Here is a 22,807-nt window from a genome sequence, read left to right as displayed (position 1 = left end):
TCAACCATATGGTGGAATAGTACATATGTTTAGCGAATATAGATCAAAAATATCCTAGTGTCTTAGGTCAAAATAGCCCCCCTCACCCTCCTCCTCCCTGCATTCTAACTTTATCGTCGTTGTGGATATCCTTAGCAATTAGTTGATACTTCATGCTGGTCTTGAAATGTTCATAAGAGTCAGCAGAAACCGAATATAAATATTATTTTAGTGTAATTACATTGTGTATATGCACAAGCCATCTTATACAAAGCAGCCGAAAAATAGAAAACCGAAACGCTACTATGTTTTTTTGTAGAAAACTGCGATTCAGGGTTTGATTTCCGCTAATGTCGACTCTTATTAATTGAATCCACTGTGTTCGCCAGGGTCTCACGGTGACACAGAAACCTCCCACATGTCTGTAAGACCAATACTTCCTTGTTTACAAGCCTTACAAGCCAATGAGGCGATCACTATCAAAACGGGGCATGTATACTTTGATTGACAGCTACACCAGCAAACAGCAAGGGTCGGGGACGGGCCTTAGATATCCTAATAGCCAATGAAAATACCTTTCTGACGATATCCAGCATGTCAAACAACGTCTCACGTGTGTTTGAGAAAACACATGCGCACGGGGTGTGCGTAAACTAGCAGGCTCTTCCCCAGAGTTGGATAGCTAAAAATTTGATTTTTGTGTGATTAAACGTGTCTCATTATATATCAGAACATCTGGTATGCTATCTAAATGGTTCACAAGGAAGCCCAGAGGGTAACCTTTCATTTGAGACCAAGATTATGCTTCTACATGTTTGGGTTCACTTTTGTTTACAGTATGCATTTTGGGTAGCCAAAGGTATTTTTTGGAGTCTACAAAAGGACCCTGACCAGAACGAATGGACATATCATTACATAAAAGGAGCTGGAGGCTTCATCTTTTATGCTTTGTTGATCTGCTTTTACACAAAGCATCACAAGACCTAGGGCTAGGGCTCAGTAGTGTTTCCAAGGGATATGGAGTTACCCAGGGTACTACAATCAGCTTGGTTTTGGAGTTGTGTGTAACCGGCCAGGAGGAAAAACAATATTGTAGTCTTCCCAGCACTGTGAGAGTAAATTTGTTGTTTCCCTCTCAAACGTGATTGGATTGTGCAGGCGCCACTGATTAGGACAGCCTTCAGCCTATCAGCAATCACCTTTGCCTTCCGCCAAAGTCAACTCCATGGTCAGATTTAGATGAGAGACGATTTTTGATTTGATTGATTAAAAAACAGAGAAGCTCACACATACATACAACTGTTAGCTGAATTTTCTTTTCTGATATTGCATATTTAAGTAAGCTGAGCAATTGTTTTTATGTTCTTGAGTATACTGTTATACTGTATACTATTGTGCTATTGCCTTGTGGGCAAGTGAGAAATGTTAAATAAATCAACATGGTAAAAAGATGAAAATGACTTGATTTTACTTTCAATTCCTTTTACATTCTCCAAGGTATTAACATTTTTCATAACTCCATGTAGGACGTTCCTATACATAAATGTAAGCACTGTTGCAGTAGTAATGCAATATTTTGAAAATGTACTATTGTACTCTTGGTACTCAAGTACTTTTAAAAACAAGTACTTTTAAAAACAAGTACTTCAGTACTTTTACTCAAGTAGACATCTGACTGTAGTACTTTTACTTGTACTTGAGTAAAATTTAGCAAGGGGTATCTGTACTTTTACTCAAGTAAGGAAGCTGTGTACTCTGTCCGCCTCTGGTAATAACATGACCAGGTAATAATGATAATATTCATTTTAAAACCTTGACATAATCTGTCAGATGACTATTAAATGACAGTTGACCACAAGGCGATTCTATCTATGCCTCCCCTTGAATTGCTTAATGTTTTAGTCGGCAGAGCCTTGTAATGCTGCGCAGCATGATGAGCATGATAAGGTGCAAGGAGCAGAAAAAGTTGACATGGGTGCTAATTTTCAGTTGAAAAAAAACACTGGCATTATTTTACCAGCTGAGGGCGTATTCATTGCCATAACAACGTGAGCCAATCAACAAGCAGCAGACGGGATTTAGTGTCTTATTTATTTATTTATTTATTTTAATAAGTTACTTATTTTATTTTAAATAAACATAATACCAAGGGTAAGAAGTTTTACAAGAATTTTGATCGTGCAAAGTCAAGACAGAGGCACTTGGTGTCTTTATTCATGCTTGAAAGATGAACATATTTTTTTTGAAAGGGAATAAGCTGATGAAGCTGACAATTGACCAATGTTTAATGTTTAAAAACATATTAAATTAAATGCAAACCCCAGTGAATCATATGCTCTTGTTTCTCTGTTTTAAGATTCACACAGACTTAGCAGTCTTGTTTAAATGTTACAAATTGAGTTAATAAACTGAACTTGGAAATTGACTTAAATTGTTGCAGATTGTATCTCTGCTAATCTTATTAATCTAAATAACTAAATATTAGCAGGTTCTCAATAGTAGGCTATTTCAAAGCCCCCCCAAACGAAGAACCTAGAATCGCCCTTCAACATACTTTGTACTTTTGTTACTTCATCAGTCCATTGCAGCCTTCCATTGTGTTTTTTTTTTAGTTGTTTGATGGGACTGCCAGTGTCTTGTGACACAAGGGGGGGTCTCACATATAAACAGTGGAACATTGTGCACGTGCACATGCACACAGCCGTGCCTATATATGGTGCTGCAAACGTCTTGTGTGTGTTGAACTGCACTTCTCTAACTTTCAGGTTGTAGTGTGTTGACACAATCTATGCGCTGCTAGACCACCACTGAGGAAGGCACGGCCACAGCTTCTAGCATGGAGGCTGATAGAAGGAAGCATCTTTTGCATTATTTTCCTGACCTTTTGGCATCAAAAGTTCTAAAAATGGCAGGCTAGAACTTGTAAAATGAGCAAGGAAATCAAAAGATGGGAGCTTAGGTGGCGCTATAACAAGGCCTGTAAGTTCAGCATTTAAATGGCCTGCCATTACCACTAGGAAGGTGCAATATGCATGAAACTTGCTGCACCATTCGTCATTATAAACAACTTTCAAATTTGCGACTCGTATGGTCAGAACATTTGGATATAGTGCAGTGACCACAACTTGACCAAAGGCCAAACCTAAATCTGATTGGTGACGGAGCTGGTAAAATCTGGAAACTCGGCACATATGTAACAGGTTACGATGGGACTGGTGTCCTATTCATAGCAATAAGGCCAAGGACGGCAGAGATAGTATTTTGCCAGTAGGTGGCAGCAAAGTATCAGGTTGTGTCTTAACGATTTTTTAATTAGGCCTATTTTCATTATTGAGTTTATAATTGGTTACATAAGTCTAATTTGTTATAGCGTGCGACATTACACAAAATATACATCAGTTAATCACTTGTAGGCCATCATTTTATGCATATTTTTCCTGTTTTACAGAGCAATCCACATTTGCAGCACCATTCATTATCTGAAAATATAGGCTATTGGCATGGAGGTACAACGTTCTAATCGTATATTCAACGTTTCAGACCACTGAGCGGAATACATAGGTGTGTATAGGGGGGTATGAGGTGCCGCATGTAAAATTTTGCTCCTAAATAACGTTCTTCACTTGTTCAACATTTAGCAAGAGCTTTGCTTAACTTTTTCCCGGATTTGGCAACTAAACACCCCTCAAAGCTACACTGCAATTTTCGTGTCACTTTTTTTTTACATAGATACAATTTTAAACCTAAATCTAAAGCAAAATCTTTTGCATGAATCGAAATCCTAAAACTAAATGCTGAATCAAAATCCTATATCTAAACCTACATCCTCAATCTTATTATAAACTATATAGCCTATCTAAGCCTAAATCTTAAATCTAAATCTGAGAATTAGCATAGGCTGTTATGTATGTATTTAGGATTTTGATATTGATTTAAGATTTAGTATTAAGATTTAGGATTTAGATCCTAAGCCTTCCTGGTCCTGGGTTGACGCTCACTGGTCATGTGGTGTGTAGTAAAGCTGAGGCCGAGCATGCAGGGAACCTAGTGCACACACACACACACGTACGCACGCACGCACGTCGCACACACACACACACACACACACACACACACACACACACACACAGTGGCGGACTCAGGGCGGGGGGCAGGGCGACCGCCCCCCCTCGTGGCTCAATGGTTGAAAAAGCGCGCTAAATTGCCCTTCAAGAGTGTCGAAAACAAGAGGAAATGCCTTATTGGCTGCCCTTTTCACGTGCAAAACATGATTAGGTGCCCTCTAGGGTGCTCCTTCAGGCAATAAATTATGATGATGTGCCCTCTAGAACAAGAAAATTCAATGAGTGCCCTTATAGTCCCCTTCTGCCCGTCTGGTGCCCTTCTAGTGCCCTGATAGTCCCCTTCTGCCCGTCTGGTCCTTCTAGTGCCCTGATAGTCCCCTTCTGCCCGTCTGGTCCTTCTAATGCCCTGATAGTGCCCTTCTGCCCGTCTGGTCCTTCAAGTGCCCTTCTGCCCATCTGGTGCCCTTCTAGTACCCTGATAGTGCCCTTCTGCCCGTCTGGTCCTTCTAGTGCCCTTCCAGTGCCCTTCTAGTTCCCTTCTAGTACCCTGATAGTGCCCTTCTGCCCGTCTGGTCCTTCTAGTGCCCTGATAGTGCCCTTCTGCCCGTCTGGTCCTTCAAGTGCCCTGATAGTCCCCTTCTGCCCGTCTGGTCCTTCTAGTGCCCTGATAGTCCCCTTCTGCCCGTCTGGTGCCCTTCTAGTGCCCTTATAGTCCCCTTCTGCCCGTCTGGTGCCCTTCTAGTGCCCTGATAGTCCCCTTCTGCCCGTCTGGTCCTTCTAGTGCCCTGATAGTCCCCTTCTGCCCGTCTGGTCCTTCAAGTGCCCTTCTGCCCATCTGGTGCCCTTCTAGTACCCTGATAGTGCCCTTCTGCCCGTCTGGTCCTTCTAGTGCCCTTCCAGTGCCCTTCTAGTTCCCTTCTAGTACCCTGATAGTGCCCTTCTGCCCGTCTGGTCCTTCTAGTGCCCTTCTGCCCGTCTGGTCCTTCTAGTGCCCTTCCAGTGCCCTTCCAGTGCCCTTCCAGTGCCCTTCCAGTGCCCTTCCAGTGCCCTTCCAGTGCCCTTCTAGTGCCCTTCTAGTGCCCTGATAGTGCCCTTCTGCTCGTCTGGTCCTTATAGTGCCCTTCTAGTGCTCTTCTGCCCATCTGGTGCCCTTCTAGTGCCCTTCTGCCCGTCTGGTGCCCCCATGGTTGAAAAAGTGTGCTAATTTGACAGTGGCTTTATTTGAAACGAGACTAGCAGCATTAGAAAAATGCAAAGGACTTCTCCAGGATACAGTGCCGATGGTTGAGTTTGCTGAGCTAACTCAGACAAATACACAACAAGATGATCAAAGCTCATGGATGTCAGTGCACCTTATAAGGTTAAAACGATTTCTGGAAAGCAAAAGGCACCCTGGAGAAAAGCTGCTTCTGTAACAGCACAGAAAAAAGAATGCAGGAAGGTTGAACGCATCTGGCGTAAAACAAAACTTCATATTCACCATGATATCTACAAAGAGAGCCTCCATATAGATAGTTAACAACTCTCTCCAGTCAGGCAACTTCCCAAAAGCCCTGAAAACTGCAGTTATTAAACCCCTTTTAAAAAAGCGGAGCCTAGATACGTCCATTATTAACAACTACAGACTAATATCAAATCTACCCTTCATAAGTAAAATCATTGAGAAAGTTGTCCTCCAGCAACTTAATCACTTCCTGGCATCAACTGGTTGCTATGACACCTTCCAATCAGGATTTCAACCCCAGCACAGCACTGAGACCGCCCTTCTTAAAGTTGTAAACGACATCTGTCTTAACACACTCTGGCAAAACCGCAATACTAATGCTACTAGACTTCAGTGCTGCATTCGACACTGTAGACCATACAATACTTTTGGACAGGTTAGAAAACTGGGTGGGGCTTTCAGGCACAGTCTTAAATTGGTTCAGATCCTACCTACAAAATAGGAACTACTTTGTTTCCATTGGCGACTTTGTATCAGAATCAACCAACGTGATGTGTGGAGTCCCACAAGGTTCGATCTTAGGACCCTCTTTATTCAACATCTACATGCTCCCACTAGGGCAAATCATGCAAAATAACAATATTGACCATCATTGCTATGCTGATGACACGCAAATCTATGTATCGCTATCACCAAATGACTATCGGCCCATAGATCTGCTGTGCCAGTGCATTGAGCAAGTGAAAGACTGGATGTGCCGAAATTTCCTTCAGCTAAATGAGGATAAAACAGAGATAATTGTATTTGGTGCTAAAACGGAAAGGCTTAAAATAACCCAACACCTTCACTCGCTGTCCCTGAAAACCTCAATCAAAGCCAGAAATCTAGGGGTTATCATGGATTCTGATTTGCATTTCGAAAGTCACATCAAATCAGTTACAAAATCTGCATATTATCACCTTAAAAATGTAGCAAGACTGAGAGGGCTCATGTCCACCGAAGACTTACAAAAACTTGTACATGCCTTTATCACTAGTAAGCTTGATTACTCCAATGGTCTCCTTACAGGTCTCCCAAAACAAACTCTAAGGAAGCTTCAGCTTGTTCAGAATGCTGCTGCTAGAGTTTTAACAAAGACAAAAAAATGTCAACACATTACACCAATTCTTAAATCGTTACATTGGCTTCCTGTAGGTCAGAGAATTGATTTTAAAATCATGTTGCTAACCTATAAATCCCTACATGGTTTAGGCCCAAAATATTTAACTGATATGCTTCCACTACATAAGCCTTCTAGAACACTAAGATCTTCTGAGACCAATCTGTTAATTATCCCCAGAGTAAACACGAAACATGGGAAAGCAGGATTTAGCTACTATGCAACAAATAGCTGGAATAAACTCCCTGAGGATTTAAGACTTGCCCCAACTCTGAGCACCTTTAAAACAAGATTGAAGACTTTTATGTTTGCTTTAGCTTTCTGCTAAATCTTAAATACTTGGCCTTTATTTGACTAAAATGCCTTTTTAACTTTCCCTTTATTTTTCTATTTTTTAACTCTTTTGAGAAGAGGTGTATAAGGGTTAGAGTCCTGAGTTTGGATTAGTATAAGGGTTAGAGTCCTGAGTTTGTATTTGTATAAGGGTTAGAGTCCTGAGTTTGTATTTGTATAAGGGTTAGAGTCCTGAGTTTGTGTGTGGGTGGAATTCCAGAATAAGGCCTTTGGTCTGGGTTAGAGTCCTAGAATCTGGATTAGAGTCCTTGAATAGGAATTGCATGTCATCCAGAGAGACTGTTGATCTGATCTTAAATACATTGCACTTTCAATTTTACTTACTAAAAAGCCTTTTTAACTTTCAGTTTAATTTTCTATTTTTACCAGAAAGATACATGATCTGATACCAGAGAGAAAGGATAAGGGTTACTAGAATCCGGGTTGGAGTCCCAGAGAAAGTACCAAGTTCCTTTAGGTCGGGTTGGAGTCCCGACGCGGTTAACAGAAAGACTGTTGATCTGATCTTAAATACATTGCACTTTCTATTTTACTCATTTCTTTGCATATGTTTTCTTTTACCTATCTATTATTTTATTTCATTGTATTACATTGTTTATATGTGAAGCACTTTGAGTCTGCCTTGTGTATGAAAAGTGCTATATAAATAAAGTTGCCTTGCCTTGCCTTGCCTAAAGTGCCCTCTATGGTGGTGAAAATGAGAGAAAGTGCCTTGTTAGCTGCCCTTTACACGTGAACAAAAATTAACGAGTGCCCTAGGTTGCCCCTGATGATGATGATGTGCCCTCTGGAGCAGGAATATGGCAAACCGAAAAAAACATGTTGTGGTTAGCTATTGAGGTGCAGACGTTCCTCTCTTTGGTAGCTGACGAACGGGGAATGCGAGGCGTTGCTTTCATGTGGCGTCGCCATGACAAACATCGAGTGGTACTTAAATCTCCACTGGATAACGAAGCAAAAAGCAGATTCAGAGTATGTCAGTACCCATAGTGGAAAAGCGCAATTAGATGCCAAGTTAGAAAAACTTAATATTTTCAGTTTGCATAATCCGTTTAAAATGTTTATACATTTTTTGTGCGAAGATCATTCAAGTGTAGGTCATTTCATGCAAGAGAGACGATAATGGTCAGCTATCACCTCAACATGAAGGAAAACTTCCTTAAATGTTTCCGTAGCTGGCTGTCAGCGGTCAAAGACTGTATGGTAGCGGCACATTGAATTTTCTCCAGTCTAATTTTTACTTAAATGTTAGTAAAGATGAAAGCATTAAGGCACCCTCCTTTCTTTGGCTAAAATGTGAAAGTGCACAATGATGTGAACAACTAATTTTGGTGTTTCTAAAGTCGCTAGAATAAGGGAAAACAGTGTCTTTGAAGCAAATTTATTTTCTTGGGGAGGACCCCCAGATCCCCCGTTTAAGTTATGAGCCCAACTATTCTTTTAAGTTCTACATGGAGATGTAACAAGTGCCCCGAATGGGACCTTCAAGGCAGCGCTGCCTTTAAGGCTCTGTTGGGGGAACAAAACACCATCAAGTTAGAAAAAGCCACTGTGTCCGCTTGTGGGGCCCCATGTTGTCCAGAATGTGCCCTTTTTATTTTTTCGCCCCTGCCCTTCAAACAGTCTGAGTCCGCCACTGCGCGCACACACACACACACACACACACACACACACACACACACACACACACACACACACACACACAGAGGGCTCCAGTTGACATGAATCATATTTATTTGAAGAGATAATAAAGCCCCACTTATATGCTCAGCCTTCCTGCCCTTGCCTATACCACACCATGCCCTAATCTCAGTCCTTTCATCTAAAACCCACAGTTCACACAAAGGTCAACTGCAAAACATCTCATAATTACTAGCCACTTTAAAACTGAGTGAGCGAAGGCAGAACAGATAAAGTACGGACTGATAAAGTAACTTGTGTTTTCTTCTCAAGCAGCGTCTGCGTTACTGCATTCCTATTAGCCCCCCCCCCCCCCCCCCCCCGCAGCACAAAGCTGGCTCTTCGCCCTCACACATCACTCTCGGGCCATGGAACCAGGTTTGTCACATTAGTCGTTCACCTTGTCAGACCCGGTCGTAGATTCCGTTCATCACAGGTGCTTTCATCGTGCTTCCTAAGGACACCTCAAATGGGGTTGCGCACACTCACCCCTTCTGCCTTTCTATCACACTGTTGCTGTGCACTGTGGCCAAAATAAAAAGTGTTGTTTAAGAAATGTGGAGATTTTGCAAACTCGTGAAGGCGTCTCCGTGAATTCGTTTTTTTTTCCCACTAAAGAAACCACAGTTGATTTGGAAAGTCTGTGATGGTGCATGATATATACACTTACACTGCCCCTCGGCCCGAAACCCTTTAATCCCAATGCCCATAATCGGGGTACCCTTCAGCCGGCTAGCACTGTAAATTGTAGGACATCTCCTTAAGACTAGCCGGGGCCTTCGGTATTTCCTGGTGATGGTAGACTATGCCACCTGCTACCCTGAAGCCCTGCCCCTCCGTTCCCCCACTGCTAAGGATGGTGCAGTAGAAGGTGCGCTCGTGCTGCTGTTACCTCGGGTAGGGATAGCTCGGGAGAAATGAACAGACCAGGGGTTATGTTTATGTCAAGGGGGCTAAAATAAATCCTCTGTCGCCTCCAGGTAAAGCAGTTGAGAATGTCAGTGTACCGCCCACAATCAGACAGACGGGCGCGTTGAGTGGACTGCCGAATACATCTCTCTTTAATTTAACAATGCTGTTGAAGCTGTTTGTAACACCTGCATAACTTGTTCTACTGTGCATGAAGAATCTGCAAACAGCCTGGACAAGGCACATGGACACTGTGTAGTCTGGTGGGCAGTCTTTCGTTATCGTGTTTGTTTTGAGTCTAACGATGGAGAGAGAGCAATGGACGCACAAGCGCGAGTATATTCTGGCTATGGCCGGGAACATGGTCGGTCTGGGCAACGTCTGGAGATTCCCCTATCTCTGCTACAAGAACGGTGGAGGTGAGTAACTTTCACCCGGAGAAAACTCCTTCAAAAGTGCATCCTGCAGAAAACAAGGCACATGGCAGAACTGGGTTTACAAGTGCACAATGTGCATTATTTTTATCTTGTAGATAAACGTGGTGCTCTTATACCCGGAATTACCTCAATATTAAATGTATTAACCAAAAGTTGGGCAATTAAGAGAATGCCTAAAAAGTCGTTCCAGTTCCCATATGCAGGCCAGGCATGCCTGTGTAGAAATAGAGACTGCAAATTGACAGGTGGATGACAAACACCTAGAAATGTATAACCTAATGATTTGATAAATGGGTCTGCGTAATGTAATCGCTAAATCTAATGTAAATGGACGGGATGTTCTAATTCTTTTAACTTGTCCTGTCCCAGTGAACAGTCATTTTTCCTTTGTTTGTTCCTGAATGGAATGTGGAACTGTGGACTGACCCAGATCACAGCGGCATCTGTGTACACCGATGTTATCAACTGTTTTCCTTTGCAGAAAGTACTTTGGTGTATTACAAATCATTTATTTCAATCATACTTTTACTTTTTGTGCTTCGTTTAAAGTCTGATTGTCACGTACTTTTAAAAAGAAAACATGAACTTCTCAAAATAAAAATGCTAATTCTGCAACACTTAAAGGTCTCATGGCATGCTACTTTATGGATTGTTTTATTTCAGAATCAGAATGTCTTTATTGTCATTGCACAAAGTGCCGCGAAATTGGGGTAGAGGCTCTCAAAATAAGTTAATAATGCTTTTTAAAACAAAAACTAAATGAGAAAAAGGGTTATTTTTAAAAAATATGTATAGAATGTTAAAGAACTCAAACAAATGTATATATTTTAAAATGTCAGCCAATTTTAAAGGTCAGATTGGTATGATAATGGAATAATTTATAATTCTGCATTATTTAGAGAAATAACAGCTCTGGGGTAGAAACTGTTTTTTAGCCTGTTTGTTTGTGATCTGTTTGCCCTGTAGCGCCTGCCAGAGGGCAACAGTTCAAACAGGTTATGTCCTGGGTGGGATGAGTCTCGGTCAATATAGGTGTTAGTTGGCCCCTAACACATTACTTAAAGACGTTCAGCCTTGGGGCAGAATTACAGCCACAACAAGCTTTCCACAAACGGGCCGTTTCTTAGAGGCGGGTCAAGGTGGAGGGTGGGGGTGTGGCCCCGTGCAGCTTGCGGCCACGGTACCATGCGCAAGTGTTTACAGTGGATGTATCGCGGGGGATTGGCTCGGATTCATAATATCATCCGGAGCCGCACACAGCTCTTGGCCGTGTCCTGCAAATATTCTAGAACACTCCGGGTGCTCTGGCGGGAGTCCTTGAGCTCTATATCTAAATAATATAATATAATATATAGATATCTATATAATATATTATCACGGCCAAATGCTTTTATGCGCCACTGGATGATATTATGAATCTCAAATAACAAAGAAGTGTGCAACACTTGCGTTGCAGTGTGTGTATATTCACACACACACACACACACACACATGTTGCGCTCACACGGTCGTTGCTCATCGTCTCATTGGCGGGCCAAATTCTCTGGAAGGGCAAGGCAGAGAAAGGGGAGGTAACCTTGCCACCTTACGACAACATATGGGGCCAAATTCGAAATCGGAGCATCTGAGCTTTCATTTTTCAAAGGCGGAGCAGAATACCTAGTGTTCAATTTACACCGAACGTAATTTCTAGCCACTGGGGGACCATAGGCAGGCTGTTAGAAAACCAATCATGCAATGGGACCTTTAAAGTGGTATTGCCGTGTACTCATAAAAAGTGCCCTTATTTTAAATGTATTGTAAATTATACGTTAGTGTATGTAAATTGTATGTTAGTGTACTTACAGAAAGTATACTCAATTGCAAATACTTTTAAGTGGTAATTAGTCTACCACTTTTTGCTAATGGTTGAGTGCTTCTAGCCAAAGCACACACCCGTGTATGTAGCAAGCACCTGGTCTCTAGCCATTTAAATGGGGGATGTCACACACAAACCAGACATCTAACAGTTAAAGGAGACATATTATGGTGTTTTCCCAACAAGTAAACATAGTATATGAGTTCCATAAAACGTGTTTTTGAAGCTGTTTGCTGGAAATAGCTTTTAGGAAAAAAAATCTCGCGAACCGCTATTCCCCGCTGATTCAGTCCCTTCAGAATGCGCTGTTTCTGGTGTCTGTAGCTTTTAAGCAAATGAGCTGCTGCTGCCGAAGCTTCGGCGGCAGTCCAGCAGCTCTGTCTGAGAAGGGGATTGCACTCCCGGAACTGAGCTGCAGGGCTTCCGCTGAGCTCCCCACGCCGGAGCTGCTTCTAAAATGCGCAAACATCTCCGCCCAGCGCTCGTCCGCTTGGCCACAAAATCTTAGCTATGCTCTCATGGGAGGGGGATGTGGGAGGTAATATTTAAATGTGCCCCCGGCCCCGTCCTACGTTAGTCTGGTCCTACCAGACCATCGTACTTCATTTCATTTGTACAGAAGGTCTGGAACTGCTCAATTGACAGAGGTTCACTCACTTGGAAGCGAGTGTCTGTAAAAGTTTTAAAATGATTGGATCTGCCCAGTGCCACTCTGGATCTGCCATAACCAATTGCATAGCGTTTGGTCGTGACGTATGTCATGCGACGGGACCGGCTCCTTCAACACTAACGGAGCCAGCTGGAAAATCAAACTTTTCCCGAACCCGGTTGGGAGAAGCACCACAGCATCATGGCCACCAACAATACTCAGCAAAGCTTGTTCTTGCTCCGGCTTTAATTGATCGATTTTCGGCAGCGATCCCACAACAGACCGAATAGCTTCTCTCGTATCCTTCTCCATTGTCTGCCTCTGACTACAACTGAAACTGGCGCGCGAACTAGACGTCATCGTTCTCAGCCACTCCCTCTGTTCGCTGATTGGACCGCCAGAAATCTGGTTTCCATGGAACGCATTCATGTTAAGCAGACCCAGACCTAGTACTGAAGTGAAATGAAAATTGAGCGGAAGTAGGTAGGTGGGCGTTGCACGCCAGGCTATTCCTACGTAGGAGGGGGCGCCGAAACTGACTCGCTCGTTTGGTAACTGTAGGCGGGGTACTTTAAGAAATGCATATCTCAGTCAGAAAATGATGCACAGACCTTTTTCAAAGTTTGTACGCATGTGGGAGCACCAGAGCACGCATGTGGAGCTCACCCCAAAACCCAGGAAAAGTGTTTTTTTTTCATAAAATGTCCCCTTTAAGAATTTACCAAGTTGCGAAGTCTGAAGTAGTTGACGTTAATTCACCGTCCTCCGATTGACTTCAATTTTGAAATGTAAAGTTTTATAGTTGGATATTTAAAATATAGGTATTTAAATTATAAAAGTAGTAGCTGGCGATACTATGGAAGAGTATTAGGGCCAAATGTGCTTTTTCTTTCTCTGAGTTTAAAGTCGGAAAAGAGAGAATAAAATAATTCTGAATTCTGACTTTATCTCAGAATTCTGAAACTCCCAACAATTTTTGCATGTAGCCCTAAACATGACATGTTTACAAGGGATGATGAGTATGGTGCCAGTATTAGTTCTTCCCAGTGTAAAAGGTTCCTGTTTCTTTACTTCACAGGTGTGTTCTTGCTGCCTTACTGTGTGTTAGCTCTTCTGTCTGGTGTTCCCCTTTTCTTGATGGAGAACGCGCTGGGCCAGTTCACCCAGGAGGGAACCATCACCTGCTGGAAGAAGCTATGCCCGCTGCTAGAGGGTACGCTAAACTCCCAGTGTTTCTCACGCGAGACATGGAAAAACTAGTTTCACAAGGGAATTCAGATTCAGAATTGAATGGCAATAAAGTCATCAATACTGCACCTATACAGACAGCTAGCAAGCACAATACAGCCATATCACCGGGGACTTGGTACCCCTTTAAGTTGCTATAGGTAAGATTGAAGTGTTGTAAAGAGAGGGAGCTCTCTGCTCCCTCCCTAGTTTATCCATCATTGGGTGTTGGAATCATGTACTTTTTTCACTTTTTAACCAATCAATTAAACAAACGTTTTAGCTCTTACATCTAATAAAGCACCTTTAAACCGTATTGTCGGTTTTGCATCACGTTGTAGTTCAGCCGTAGCCGTGAATAACACAGCAATCTGCTCCCTCCTCAGGGGTTGGCTATGCCATTATGGTGATCCGGACATATTCAACAATATATCTGGTTATACTAGCGTATTCGCTCTTCTACCTGCTCTCCTCCTTTGCCTCCGTGCTGCCATGGACCACTTGCAGCAACGACTGGAACACAGGTCTGTGTGGATTTATCGGAGATAATATCAATTCCAATCTGTTCAAGCTACTTTCAACTTCAGAGTAACGTTTTGGAAGTTCTGTCAGGTCAGTAGGTTTAAATGGACACCTGAGGATGTAAAAACATAAAAGTGTACTATGATTCAACACACAACAGATGGTTGTGTGGAGTTGACGACTCCGAACATGACCAGCCAACACTACGCTGAATTCGGTGTCAACTCGACATCTAAGGCGCCGAACAATTCTGCAGTGATGGAGTTCTGGGAGTAAGTCAATAATGATGTATACTTGCTTAATAAATACTCTTTTGGTCTTTATATCCTCTGACAGGGGAGCGTGAATGTGTAACCATAGTGTCCATTCTTGCACGGATATGCATTATCCATTGCATTATATTGCAATGCGAGTGCTCCATAATCATTGATGGTGAACCAGATGCCGGCGTCTGAATGCCCCGATTTCCTTGCCGCCTTCAGGAGGCGTGTGCTCTCCATGTCCGGGGGGATCGAGGAGTTGGGGTCCGTCCAGTGGGAGCTGTGCGCCTGTCTCCTGGCCTGCTGGTTGGCCTGCTACTTCTGCATATGGAAGGGAGTCAAGTCCACTGGAAAGGTCAGTCCAACATCCTCGTTCTTATTCCAGCCAGCTAGTGCACTGAACACCAGTTTGTATGTCATGCATACGTGACAAACTACTACGTTGATATTTGTTGTTACAAGTACACATACATGACACACTATTGTAGATGCCTATGCTTGCTGAATACCCCCAATATTGTGGGTATTCAGTTTCGGTTTTTTCCACTATTGTGTGTGTGCGTGCATGTGGTGTGTGTGTGTGTGTGTGTGTGTATGCATGTGTTTGTGTGCATGCAAGCATGTGTGTGTGTGTGCGTCTGTATGTGTGTATATGTTTGTCTGTGTGTGTGTACGTGTGTGTCTGCATGTGTGTGAGAGTGTGCGTGTGTGTGTAGGTTGTGTATGTCACGGCGGTGTTCCCCTACGTGATGCTGGCCATCCTGCTGGTCCGGGGCTTGACTCTACCCGGAGCTTGGCAGGGGGTGGTCTACTACCTGAGGCCAGACTTCACCCGTCTCACACGCCTGCAGGTACCCACTGCTCTAACACCCCAGCATGGTTGAACACGTACATTAAAAATAGCTAACTACAACTACACATCTATCCTGGATAACCCAAAAGCCACATCCTCAAAGTATTGTTCAGAATGTTTGATGTTCAGCCGATTGAGTCGGTTAAACCAAGGAAAACTACAAATATCTCATCATTTTTGATGATAGCTTGGTAACGGTGGTACAAACGGTATCAGCTTACATAACTCCTCCTGCTTTGATGGAGTTTGTCATGTGTTATCTGTTAAAGGGTCATTCCGGTGTAAAATACATTTGGGATATGTTTTGTATGAGCGAGTTGAAACGTTTGTTTTTGAGCACAAAAAACGCATATAGAGACGCTTTCTTCGATTGGCTGTTTTTAGCCGATTCTATCAAAACACTATAAACGATGGGGGCACTGGTTATGGTAAAAACTAAATCGCTATTTTAAACCACTTAAAAGGCTAAAAGTAGCCCGACACTTCTTTGGTAGTATAATAAGGGTCTTAACATATAAAATGAGGCATTGAGAACTTTGTTAGTGTACAGATTGTTTATTAAAAAGGACATTTTATACACACAATACCATCCGTAGATCACCCGTCGACGCCATTTTGTTTTTAAGACTCGATAAGTAGATTGGCAAACACAGAGCTTGTGTGTTAATGACGGATGTCACAAAATCTGTGTTCGTCAATCTACCTATCGAGTTTTAAAAACAAAATGGCGTCGACGGGTGATCTAAGGATGGTATTCCAAACAAACACGCCCCCGTGTTATGTTGGGTGTAGTAATAACCAACACGAACGCGTTACTTTCCAGCCATCTCTTTATCTCCGTTCTTATATCAACTAGTGTTGGCTCGTTCATTCGCGAACCGGTTCGAATGAACGAGTCTTTAGGACGAACTAACCGGTTCGGTTCGTTCGTCTCGTTCACCATTCGATTCACCAGAAACTCAACTGAACGAACGAACGAGTTTCCGGTAGCACTAACTCCACTGAGTCTGACTGACTCAGCTGAGAACCGTGCAATGGCGTGCATTCCATGATGCGATTTACCTCTACCGGAAACCAGGCTGAATGAACAAACGATTCGCGAACGACTCCTCCCAGTTCAGTCGAGTTTCTGGTAGCACTGAGTCTGACTGACTCAGCTGATAACCGTGCAATGGCGTGCATTCCATGATGCGATTCACCGCTACCGGAAACTAGGCTGATTCGCGAACGACTCCTCCCAGTTCAGTCGAGTTCCCGGTGAATCGATTCACTGGAAACTCGGCTGAGTCGTTCGCGAATCGTATGTTCGTTCAGCCTGGTTTCCGGTAGCGGTGAATCGCATCATGGAATGCACGCCATTGCACGGTTCTCAGCTGAGTCAGTCAGACTCAGTGGAGCGACTCAAGAGGAGTCGCGAACGACTCCTCTTGGCGAACTGAATCACGCAAACTGGGTCACGGATTGAATCATTCAATCCACCACTAGTATCAACATACATTACATTCCTCTTCCCCTCCTCTCGCCTCTATCCCTCTGTTTTATTACGCCACCTAGAAGCTGTACAATTCAACTGACCATAACTGTATGATTGACTCAATGCAGTAGTGAACACAACACCCCGGCATTAACATGAGCGACCGAATATGAATCGGATATCGCTGAAAATACACGTGTAACAGCAAATGCGTGGCTTTGGTGCATCAGGTGTGGATCGAGGCTGGAACCCAGGTGTTCTACTCCTACGGTGTGGCTGCAGGCACCATCAACACCCTGGGGAGCTACAACAAGAAGAATAACAACTGTTACAAGTAAGATGAAACTCACAATCCCCCCCGTTGAGATGTGTATGCACTCCACTCCACTTCTGCATTATTTCTTTTTCCTCTGGCCGCCATGTTGTTTTGTCAATCGACTTCATCTTACTTGAGCAGTTAGAACCTTCGACCCCAAAAGTCAAAAAGTTGGTCTCGCTCAAATCAAATAATCCATCTAGGAACTGTGGTCATTTTAGTCACAGGCCACGCCAATTTTGATGCCACGACTCGGTCATAGGTACTTGAGGCAGATTTGCCTCCCCCCGAAAAAAAACAACCTACCTCAAAACACTACTGCAACTACATCACATGAAATCTGATTAATGTGGGAAGACAAGGTCTCGAAGGTGCCACTGCAGATGGCACCTATATTGTCCCTTCATAGTATGGACTTTGTGTTTTGTGTTCTTTTTGCTAGGGACAGTCTTTGGCTCTGTGCTCTGAACAGCGCCACCAGTTTCGTTGCTGGGTTTGCCGTCTTCTCTATCCTTGGATTCATGGCACATCAACAGGATGTCACCATGGACAATGTGGTGGAATCTGGTACACAATCTGTTTGGTTTTCATTCATGGCATGCATAGCCAGTCCCTGCTAAACACAGTCAATCCTAATGTGCATCTGCAGGCCCTGGTTTAGCGTTCATAGCGTTTCCCCAAGCTGTGGCTATGATGCCTGTTCCTCAGTTGTGGGCGGTCTGCTTCTTCATCATGCTCATCATGCTGGGCCTGGACACACTGGTGAGAACGAGAGCTTCAAACCCTGCAACTACAGCCATTTAGTTAATATAAACGTTATTCAAATTGCAGTTCGAACTGCTGTTGTAATATGCTGCCCTGCTGACGTGACCTCCCTCCCATCTCTCAGTTTGCCGGCCTGGAGACCATTGTGTCCAGCGTCAGCGACCTGTTCCCCAGGCAGATGAGGCAGCCGTGGCGCAGGGAAATGTTCCTCGCCGTTTTCTGTCTCGTCTCCTTCCTCGTGCAGATCTTGCTCGTCACAGAGGCACGGACAATTCATGTAACCGTTTCACAGAGGGTTTAGTGTAGGGCAAGACACATGTGTCCCTCATAGCAATAATTATGGATTTGCTCCTTTTAAGCACCAGGGCGTAAGTGGTAGACTAAACTACTGAAGACACGTCTACTACCCGTGCCCTGGTGCTGAACACAGAAGGAGCAGACACATAATTTGTGTTATAACATTACAACGTCTTATTACAGCGTCTGTGTTTGTCCGGCAATCTGTGAAAGTGGTCTATTACTCTATCAATCAACAAGTCAATGAACAGAAAAAAACACACAACCAATCGGCTCGGGTATAAATCAGAGCGCACCCAAAGACATCTCTCGGACTCTGTGTTAAAAATAATACATATTTGGTTTTTTTTCTCCAGGGAGGAATCTATGTGTTCCAGCTTCTGGACTACTATGGCGGCAACGGAGCGTGTCAGCTCTGCGTGGCCCTGGCTGAGTGTGTCGCTGTGGGCTGGGCCTTCGGTCTGTTTCACCTACCTGGCTAAACTGCAATCACTTATTTTTGTTTAACCATTGAGGAATACCTCCACTGAGATTAAAAATCTTTTTTGAAGAAGGGGCCTGGGCAAGGCAGGCAGCAACAGTCATTAACATTACGTTTCAGACCGGCCACAATCAACATTACATTTTGCACGATAAATAATAATGAAGTCATAGTAACCACAAAGTAACAGCTGGGTCTCAGGATGAAAGACATGGACAGCTAAAATAGGCGGTTCCTTCTCAATTATTTGAAGATATTTATTGACACTAGGCTCAGCAGTTCAAGCCAACCAGTGAGCTTACCTTGTGTCATCCTGCCTTCTTCGTCATGCTTTTCATCCAGTGGTGGGACTCGACTTTTCAGCTTTTTTTCTATCAGTTCTTGAGTGAATCTGCTGCACGGCCACATTCTGTACAGCAACATTGGGCCCCACAAGTGCTCTCACACAAAACTAATTTCCTCCCCCACAATAGTTTGTTGACTGTATTCAAATACCTGAGGGTCTTCCACTCAGATCGTATATGAAATATATATATTTTTTAATATGGGCATTCAATGTGTAGGGTGGAATTTTTGAGTGTGCATCCTTGTGATGAGATTTAAACCCCTACATACAAATGACAAATTAGACAAACTGACTTACTAATCATTCTCGCCAGGAGAGAAACCTGGCTGCATGGCACTTGGCCTCTAACCAAAGTACCAAATAAAATAAACAGAAAAAGTTGCAAAGGCAAACCGTCCCATCGACATCATAGTCACCGTCATCATCTGAGCATAGAGCGTTTCAAAGATTTCATGAAAACAAATATTCTGTTTCGACAGGTGCTGACAGAATGTGTGACGCCATCAAAGACATGGGTGGACAGAGGCCTTGCATTCTCTTCAAATACTGCTGGCTCTACATCACTCCCCTGCTCTGCCTGGTAAGAAGCACCCCTGAATCATTCCTGGTGGCTCCCTGCAGAGAAGCAGGCTTTATCCAATCGGCTGCAGAGGCAGTGGCTGCGGGCTTATTCTGGAGACTACAGATTTGATAGCCGGAACTCGGTCATAAGACACTTTACGCTGGACTTTTGTTCTCACGATTTTGAATGAAGCCCCTTGTTTACTTTTTGATGTCTGTTTTTGTCAACCACGCTATCACCAGACATAATATACTCTATCTAATCAAGTTAAAATTCACACGTTGTACACTGACCTTCAGGAGACAAGCAAAACCCACAACAATAAGCCTAAACAAAAGACTGCTATTAAATAACATTCTGTGATATTAACTCATCACAAGTAAGGCAGGGTCAGAAGCCTCAGCCTACCTGGCTATTTCAGGGACTGTGATGATTGATGATATGATCAATGAACAGGCTGAACATGTATTGCATTATCATAAATACATTTTATTTTGCAGAAATAGTTGTATAAATGTATTTTGGAAACCAAGCTGAAAGCTCTAATGGACAGAGTCTCAAAGCGAGGGTAATTTGAAAGTCAACATTTATCACCATAATCTACAATAACAGTAGATAATGAAATGCAAGAAAACAAAGTACGATTGTTGCCACAGAATTAGCTCATGACTTATTTGCAATTAACATCCCTCCTCAAAAGTTGAAATGATAAACTCAAACTCTACAATTTCGCATGGCACTGTAAAATGCAAATGCTTTTTTTCAATAATATGTAACACTGGCCAACCATACTTGCTTACAATCCGCATAGTTGACTGCATCACAATTGAATATTTATCAGTCTCGCAACTACTAGCTTCAGTTTGGACGCAGTATTGATAAACAGAGTTGTAACGATATCTTTTTGGGGTTCATAATAAACTAAGACGCTTTCCTCCTCAGGCTAGCTTCATTCACTATACTGTGGAAAGCGAACCGCTGACCTCCAACCGGGGCCACGAGTTCCCCGGCTGGGCCTATGGTCTGGGATGGGTCATGGCTTTTTCCTCGGTCTTCATGATCCCTCTATGGGCGATACTGAACATATGTCGCACAAAGGGTAGCCTGCGCGAGGTAAGTGACTGTAGCCTGTAACACAACATGCAATGGCCTTATTTGTTTTTTCCTGGGTTGGTTGGGGGATTGTGAGAGCATCCTGAGCATATTTTAATCTGGCCTTACTCCCATTGAAACCAATTTCAGAAACTGGATTGACCAATCAGTGCTAGGGGATTGAGTATTAGTTCATAGTGATGCAAGGAGAGCTGCCATGCATCATTTCAAACAATCGACAGAAATCGAAAAAATCTGGTCTGAAATATAATATACATAAAATATTAACTTATGTTGATTGCTGAAAGAGATGTTTTTGCTTTACTTCTGAACGGTTTCGGAAAGAGTGAAAAGATTACGAATGTCATTTATTAATTTCATCTGGCTCGCGTGTGGCTGCAACCATATTTTAATTCAAAATATGAGACCAGCTGGGCCAAGGTCTGACGTGTTAAGAAATGTAATTCCCTGCCCTTAGCCCTGATTGTACTGCCCGCTTTGGGTGAGGACCAGTGTCCAACCAATGTAATTAATGATGTCTTCTTCTACTGGTTACTCATCCTCCATCTTTTACTGACTTTTTTTCTTCCCTTTATCCCCGACAGCGCCTGTCCATCCTTTGTCGGCCTGTAGAGGAGGAGTATTCAGCAGGCCTTCCATGCCAAACAGAGATGGGGGGCCCTTTCTTGCATCCGGCGCAATTGAAATAATCCCTGCGCATGTGACGTTGCTCTTCTGCAACTGGCGCAGAGCGTTCTTTCCCTCCTGCGTCACACGTCTGTAAATTAGGGAATGATCTTGCGCCCCAAGGGGCGGTTCGGTGAAAGGAGGAGGCATGTTCTGGCGCAAACGTTCCCTGATGCTATTTTGCAGTTTCAGAAACCACTTGCGCCACAAACCAGGAAATACCTGGTTTAAAGTCAGTGGCGCATTGTTCAGATGCTATTTTAAGGGCGCATGCATAATGTTGCTTGTGTACCTCGCGCATACACTTTGCGTCTCTCATCTACCTAGCCACATTTTCTTGAAACAGACATCGTGTACATGCCGATAATTTTTAGGATTGATGAGTATTTGATTGTGATAAAACTAGAGCTGTCAGTTAAACGCGTTATTAACGGCGTTAACGCAAACCAAAATTAACGGCGTTAAATTTTTTATCGCGCGATTAACGCAATTATTTTATTAAAAAAAAAAAAATCTTTTTTTTTTTTTTTTTTTTCTTTGGCTCAAAACAAAGAAGCAGTAGCCTGACTGCTATGTTCAAATGACATTTGTTCAAAGCAGTCGTTTAATTGCACTATAGGCTCTTTTTTTGTATCGTCCTGTTTTGATCAGTGTATATGCCAATGTTGTTATCAATAAAAAATCATTTGCACAAGGCAAGCCGATGCACTTCACCATGTTGATAAGAGAATTAAAATGAGAAGAATTATGGGACAAAAAAAATCAAGGGATATTTAGCATAGAAAAATAATTTGTGATTAATCGCGATTAATTAGAGTTAACTATGACATTAATGCGATTAATCACGATTAAATATTTTAATCGCTTGACAGCTCTAGATAAAACATTGTTTTACCGCGAGTGAGAATTAATGAAGTGTGTGTATGTGTAAAATAATTAATGAATGCGGGCGCACGTGTGTTCGTCCATCTGTTTAAACACACGCAAACTAAAAACGTAACGCATTATACAGCCCATGGCAATGTATATTAATGGGGGACACATGCATATTAGGAACACAAGTGATTTACATCCTTGCATTGATTTGTAAGATTGAAGAAGTGTATTACAGAATGACTACAAAACAAGAGGGCAAGTAAATCGCATGAATAGTAAAGATTTTGTTTGTTTTGAAGCAACTTCTAGCAACTATCTTTCAATGACTATATATATTTTTATTTAGGCTCTGTGGTAGAAAGGCTGGGACGAACTTCGAATTATAAATATGTACAATGTATCCTTAAATACGTCCATGCAACAGATGGCCAATGTGAATAATTGATGGCTCGCTCACTAAGCCCATTTGATTCTTTTACCCCAAGAAACCGGTTGAGTTCTGTCTCTAATTGGCTA

General features: G+C 42.8%; 1 protein-coding gene across 3 annotated transcripts; it reads left to right on the top strand.

Annotated features, from left to right (window-relative positions):
• Nucleotides 1-9,544: 9,544 nt before the first annotated feature.
• Nucleotides 9,545-21,717, top strand: LOC115532994 (sodium- and chloride-dependent betaine transporter). 3 transcript variants are annotated; one of them, XR_003974132.1, is made up of 15 exons: nt 9,547-10,008; nt 13,612-13,746; nt 14,147-14,284; nt 14,443-14,554; nt 14,765-14,897; nt 15,259-15,393; nt 17,100-17,203; nt 17,628-17,752; nt 17,835-17,947; nt 18,075-18,212; nt 18,604-18,706; nt 19,554-19,654; nt 20,137-20,204; nt 20,579-20,749; nt 21,334-21,711. XR_003974132.1 is itself a non-coding variant. In XM_030343141.1 (14 exons), exons 1-14 carry the CDS (start codon nt 9,894-9,896, stop codon nt 21,436-21,438), a joined length of 1,728 nt encoding a protein of 575 aa, XP_030199001.1. In that variant the 5' UTR covers nt 9,549-9,893; the 3' UTR covers nt 21,439-21,717. The 3 variants fall into 3 exon arrangements, 2 of the variants coding, with proteins under 2 accessions (XP_030199009.1, XP_030199001.1); XM_030343141.1 differs by lacking the exon at nt 20,137-20,204 and having other exon boundaries at nt 9,549-10,008; nt 21,334-21,717; XM_030343149.1 differs by lacking the exons at nt 18,075-18,212; nt 20,137-20,204 and having other exon boundaries at nt 9,545-10,008; nt 21,334-21,717.
• The last annotated feature ends 1,090 nt before the right edge of the window (nt 21,718-22,807 follow it).

Source organism: Gadus morhua, chromosome 2 (assembly GCF_902167405.1).
Source record: "Gadus morhua chromosome 2, gadMor3.0, whole genome shotgun sequence".
In the NCBI taxonomy this organism is placed as follows: Eukaryota; Metazoa; Chordata; class Actinopteri; order Gadiformes; family Gadidae; genus Gadus; species Gadus morhua.
The sequence above is the reverse complement of the archived record's forward strand: the minus strand, read 5'-3'. Positions and strand labels throughout refer to the sequence as shown.